Source organism: Fragaria vesca, linkage group LG1 (assembly GCF_000184155.1).
Source record: "Fragaria vesca subsp. vesca linkage group LG1, FraVesHawaii_1.0, whole genome shotgun sequence".
NCBI classification, from domain to species: Eukaryota; Viridiplantae; Streptophyta; class Magnoliopsida; order Rosales; family Rosaceae; genus Fragaria; species Fragaria vesca.
Window position 1 is genome coordinate 11,837,591 of NC_020491.1, and position 5,859 is coordinate 11,843,449.

The 5,859-nt window shown below is 37.2% G+C and overlaps 1 protein-coding gene across 1 annotated transcript; it reads left to right on the forward strand.

Annotated features, from left to right (window-relative positions):
- Positions 1-794: 794 nt before the first annotated feature.
- LOC101305411 (putative disease resistance protein RGA4-like) lies at positions 795-3,885 on the forward strand. The gene is made up of 3 exons (XM_004289207.1): positions 795-2,595; positions 2,872-3,427; positions 3,831-3,885. Exons 1-3 carry the CDS (start codon positions 795-797, stop codon positions 3,883-3,885), a joined length of 2,412 nt encoding a protein of 803 aa, XP_004289255.1.
- Positions 3,886-5,859: the final 1,974 nt, after the last annotated feature.

Here is a 5,859-nt window from a genome sequence, read left to right on the forward strand (position 1 = left end):
CTCTCTCTCTCTCTCTCTCTCTCTCTCTCTCTCTCTCTCTCTCTGTTCCTTTTTGAGGCCATTCGACAAGCTGAGATACAAGCTACTGCAGCTTGTTTTTGTTGTTATTTTTGTATCTTGAGATTCACAGTTACACAGGCATTTGCTAGTGTATCTTAGGGCTTTTTAAGTTCTGAGTTCCCTTATTCCAATCCATGCTCAACTGTTATACCAAGTGTTTTTCTTTCTCCCCTACCATGCCTTTTTTATTTTTTTTCCTTAACCGGTAATTGTAGTTTGTAGTTCCAGTTGCTTGCGATGCATGCTAAGTTAGACCTAACCCTACAACTAACGATTTTCATTCCAGAGTATGTAATGTTGTGCTTCCACGAGGGGGGCCGCCCATTTTGATCTAACTCTATTCCTCTTGCCCTCACTGTGTTGGTGGCACTGTTTATACTCTAAAAGTAATGAAGAGGACCGAATCTATCATGTTGGCAATATTATATAATTTGCCTCTCCACAGATCACCCATAGTGCCATGAGATATCAAAGCCGCACTTTCACGTCATATTTCATCACCGAGAGCATATAATCTTTCCTCCTGGCCGAGCACGTCTTATGTTGCCTTATTCTGACGTTAGAATACTCATCAAACACGTCTGAATCTAATGCTGCCTTATTCTGACGTTTACTGCAAAATGACTTTATGGCTGTACTCATCCATTTAACTATCGAACAAAATAATCGAGTCTGGGATCAATTGCTACATACAAAATATTACTCTGTTTCCCGTAACACCTCTCTCTCTCTTCATGGAGTTTGCCACCAGCATTGCAGAGAACGTCTTGGGTAGGCTAGCTTTTTATGCTTCCCAAAAGATATCCTTGGCATGGGGTGCCCAACTTGAGCTCACCAAGCTCAACAAGACTTTATCTACCATCAATCTAGTGCTTCAAGATGCAGAGAAGAAGCAAGTGAAGAATCCCTTAATCACTCATTGGTTGGGAAAGCTCAAAGATGTTTGTTACGACGTTGATGATGTCCTTGACGAACTGGAGTTTCGAAAGCTGCGGAAGAAACTGCTGGTCAACAATCATGGGATTGTCAAAGGAAAGGTACGCCAATTTTTTTCGCGTCGGAATCCAATAGTGTTCAACTTTAAAATGGGGCATAAAGTGAAAGAGATTAGAGAACGACTTGTTGAGATTGATAATGAAAAGAGAGAGTTTTCTCTTATTCAAGTCGCTCAACTGGCCGAAGATCATTGTGCGCCCAGACGAGTGCATGATGACAGAAGGATCACAACTTCCACAGTTGAGGCTTCAAGTGTTATTGGGAGAGAAGGTGACAAACAACAGATTCTCAAGCATCTGTTGAATGACACTGATTTCTCCAGTGAGGAGAATGTGTCTGTTATTTCCATTGTTGGATTAGGAGGGTTGGGGAAAACAACACTTGCTAAATTGGTGTATAATGAGAGCATGGTAAAAGAAAATTTTGAGAAGAGGATGTGGATATGCGTCTCAGACAACTTTGATATCCAAACATTAGTTAAAGGCATTACTAGTGCTGCTGGTGGACCAAAATGTGAGGATGAGAGTTTGGATATTATGGAAACAATGTTGCAAGATACTCTCAGGAGTAAAAAGTTTTTGTTGGTGTTGGATGATGTCTGGGATACAGAGTTGATTGGAGTAACACGAGAAAAATGGATTGTTTTAAAGACTCTGTTAAATGTGGGAGCTAATGGAAGTAAAATCATCGTAACAACACGAAACAATCAAGTTGCTTCAATTGTGAATTCCTCATACAAGCATCCTTTAGAAGGTCTTCCTCATGAAGACAGCATGTCCTTGTTCATCCAAAGAGCATTTAAGAAAGGAGAGGAGCACCGGTACCCACACTTGATAGAAATTGGAAAGGATATTGTGAAGAAGTGTGGAGGAGTTCCTTTAGCTGTAGCTACTCTAGGGAGCATGCTCTATTTAAATACAGAGCGGCACAAATGGGAAAGTGTTAGAGATAATGACATGTGGAGTATAGGAAATGACAATATTCTACCTGCACTCAAATTGAGCTATGATGCATTACCACAACACTTGAAACCATGTTTTGCTTTTTGTTCACTTTTCCCAAAAGATTATATATTCAACAGTGAAGATTTGGTTTCATTGTGGACAGCACAAGGCTACCTCAAATGTAAGAAAAATGAAGATTTTGAGCAAATAGGTATAAACTATGTAAGGGAGTTTTCCTTTAGATCTTTGTTTCAAATCGAGCTTGAAATGAAAACCGATATAATGTTTAAAATACATGATCTAGTTCATGATTTAGCAATTTCGGTGGCACAAGTAGAGTACTCCACAGTCAATTCTCGTCCCTCTAGTGGTTTTGATATCGTTCGACATGTGTCAGTCTCTAAAAAGGACTTGTTTGGAGAAGAGGCAAAAATGCCTGATTTCATATTCAAGTTAACCAAATTGCGAACCTGTCTAATTCCTGATATTTGCAAGATGAATCAACATTTTGTGAAGACATGCATCTTGATATTTAAATATATGCGGGTGCTAGATCTCAGAGAGTCGGCTCTTGAGGAGATACCAAGTTCTATTGGTAGTTTATTTCATTTGAGATTGCTCGATTTGTCTTCCAATGATTAGATAAAAAGGCTTCCGAATTTAATCTGTCAGTTGCTGAAGTTGGAGTCATTGATCCTTGGTCGGTGTACCGCACTTGAGGAGATACCCAAGGACATAGGGAACATGATCAACCTCCGAAGCTTGTGGATAACTACACAACAGACGTATTTGCCAAAAGAAATTAGACACCTCACTTTACTCCAATCTTTCTATTTTTCTGATTGTGTGAATCTGCAATCTTTGGGCGTAGAGATCCAATTCCTCACCAACCTTCGTCGATTGTGGATTTATTCCTGTGCAAATTTGGAATCCTTGCCACCAAATATGAAACTCTTGACCGCTCTGCATACTCTGATTATTGATGAGTGTGAAAAACTTGATTTGATGAAAACCACAGAAGGCCCTCAAGGTCTTAGATCATTTGTGCTCAGGAAATCAGATTTGGAGGTTTTGCCTCCTTGGCTTGAAGATTCAGCGAAAGTTCTGCAGAGCATAGAACTCGCCGACTGTGATAATCTAACTGAAATTCTGGAATTGCAAAAATTCACATTCCTTGAACAACTAAGGATTGACTACTGTTCCAATCTGTTAGCTTTGCCGGAAGGGTTGCATTGCCTTAGTGAGTTTAGAGAATTAGAGATTAATAATTGTCCGAAACTGAGCGAGAGTTGCAAAAGGCAATTAAAAGGCCAGGATTGGTCCAAGTTTGCACGTGAGGCAAAGATTAAGATCTACCCTGATATGGATACAGACGAAGATGATGATGAAGGTGCTTTCGACGATCACAATGCTATATCAACTGATAGGTAAGAATCCATCCACTACTAATTGATTTATCCTTTTATATATCGATAGGTAGAACTGCAGAAGAATATAATGCGTGCAGCTTTCATACTAAACGTTGCGGGTTTTCATGGTATGCATCAATTTCATATGCTCGTCACTGTTGATGAAACTTTAGTTAAGACCTTCGATGATTTATGAGAATGAGAGAATTTAATACTTGGGTATCAAACTGAAACCACCTCAATAGTTTAGGGAGTCTTTTGTAATTAATCATTTGTAGATACTCAGATCTTTTCTCTGTTTTTTTTGGTATGATTGTAGATACTCAGATCAGTTGCAACAGAAGTGCGGCTAGGTGCTTTAGAATGAAGTTGCACTACGCTGCTGTACTTACATTCTACTGCTATGCTTCGGTCTTCGCAGAATGGTCGCTGCTGAGGCTTTTTCTCCTTCTCGCTCTTTGCCTGTTGCTGCTTGAGTTTTTAGGCCTGCCTGGTTTAGGCCAATGTCTTTCTTTTTCTATTTCGGCCTACTGTATTACGTCTGTACTGCTACTTATGTGTCGCTTCGTTGTTCCTACATAGCGCACTAGTTTCAGATTTAATTTTGTGGTTGTTATTCTTTTGAAGTTCATTTGATTCACATGATCGTTGTTTGCTAGAAAAACTTGGTTTGTAATGTGAGAGGTTGATTGTATCCAAAAAAAGTAGAGAGTTTGATATGTGATAAACGTAATTATTTGAGTGACTTCATTTATTCTTGTTTCGTAATTTCTTTTTATAAAGCCAAAAAGTGACAAATTCAAATTTTATTTTGAAGTTAATTGCATTAATCTAATGTCAGTGAGCTGTGACTTGGTTGGTTAAGGTGTTTAACTGACAATTTTGAGGTCATGGGTTCAAACCTCATGACATATGTAGAGTGTGTGAGTTTATTAATAATTTTTTTTTTTTTTAAAAATTGCATTAATCTAATAATCTTTTTTTAGTAATAAATTAGTATTTGATTGTATTGGTCTATTGGACTGCAGGTTGTATATTTTTTGAATAAAAAGTTGGTGCGACTACCCTTAAGCTTTCATTAATGAAACCGTTGAATATAAAGAGGGACATGAAACCTAGCTAAATCCTTTATCTCAAAATAATATCGAGAATCTCTACAACGTATCTGTATTCAAACAAGTACCCACTAGCAAAGAGTACTATTTTAATGATGACTCTATTTGCTTGTATATGTATTCAAACAAGCACCCACTAACAAAGATCTGAAATAATATCGACTATATATATTAGACACCAGGTTGTATAATATTGGATTATAAGAAAATGACCAAATGCCCAAAAGCCTTTAATTGAAGTCGGTCCTGTGTATTTGAGAAAGATGAACTCAATGAGTTACTTTTTGAAATATGTCTTTATTTCAAGGACTAAAATATCGATCATAGAAATATCAATGGTTCGAAAAAAAGAAATCTCGATAGATATATCGAGAAAATATCAAATATCGATATATCAATAGAAACTTTATCAAAATTTTATATAAAAATTGTATATTCGACTAAAAATAGATTAAATATAAAATATCAGAAAGATATGAAGATTAATATCGGTGCTTGTGCAAAATAGAAATTTTGAAGAAATATCGAGGATATCGTTTTAGTGTTGTTTTCTTGTGCTAAACTGCTTCAGGAGATTACGCCTCATCTAGATTCGCTTTTGAGAGGATTCATTTTCACCCAGATGTCTTTCGAGAGGAATATATCTCAACTAGATTCGCCTTGAGGCCTTGAGGGGATACATTCTCATGCAAGATTGAGGAGACGTACTACTCCTCACTCATTCTCCTTCAAACATATCAAATATAAACAACAAAATACAGCCTTTACCACAAGTGCTATATGTACTCGGAGTCTCAAAAAGTTAGTTTAGTTCAAACACAAAATTACAAAGATATATAGGTTAATTCTATTTCTAGTAGATTAGTACAAACTACAAAGAAGAACAGTACTCTTTTTACGTAGATGGTCAAATGTCCAACAACAAAACCAACTCAAATAGAACTTGCCACCACTTTTGTCAATGATTCTAAGCAGCACAATCAATGATTCTTTTGTCGTACCATGCATGCAAAAATTAATATTTGCGGCTATAGCTCCAGTTAATAAATGAATTAGTTTTCAACAAAAACTAGGACTAGCAGAAACAAATTCCAGTAGGATTGGCAAAGATAGTTGTATTTGAATGAAAAATGAATTAGTTGTCAATGAGGATCAGAATTAGCCAATCCGATTGCCATTCTGCCTCCCTCTGTCTTTCTAGTCTATATAAATACTCTGCATGACCTAGCCTCCCCTCTGCCATCATACCCACCAAATTAACCTTCTCTAATACTCTCTGTTCTCTATTACCCTCCTCCTCTTCTCTTTCTCTTTCTCTGTTTGTAGTTGTTGATC

What these genes read in the sequence shown, in the direction of transcription:
- LOC101305411 (XM_004289207.1), top strand. Translation starts at nt 795, where the DNA reads ATGGAGTTTGCCACCAGCATTGCAGAGAACGTCTTGGGTAGGCTAGCT. An exon ending in GGAGATACCAAGTTCTATTG is followed by an intron (nt 2,596 to 2,871) that starts GTAGTTTATTTC and finishes CTTTGGGCGTAG; the next exon opens with AGATCCAATTCCTCACCAAC. An exon ending in AATGCTATATCAACTGATAG is followed by an intron (nt 3,428 to 3,830) that starts GTAAGAATCCAT and finishes CGGTCTTCGCAG; the next exon opens with AATGGTCGCTGCTGAGGCTT.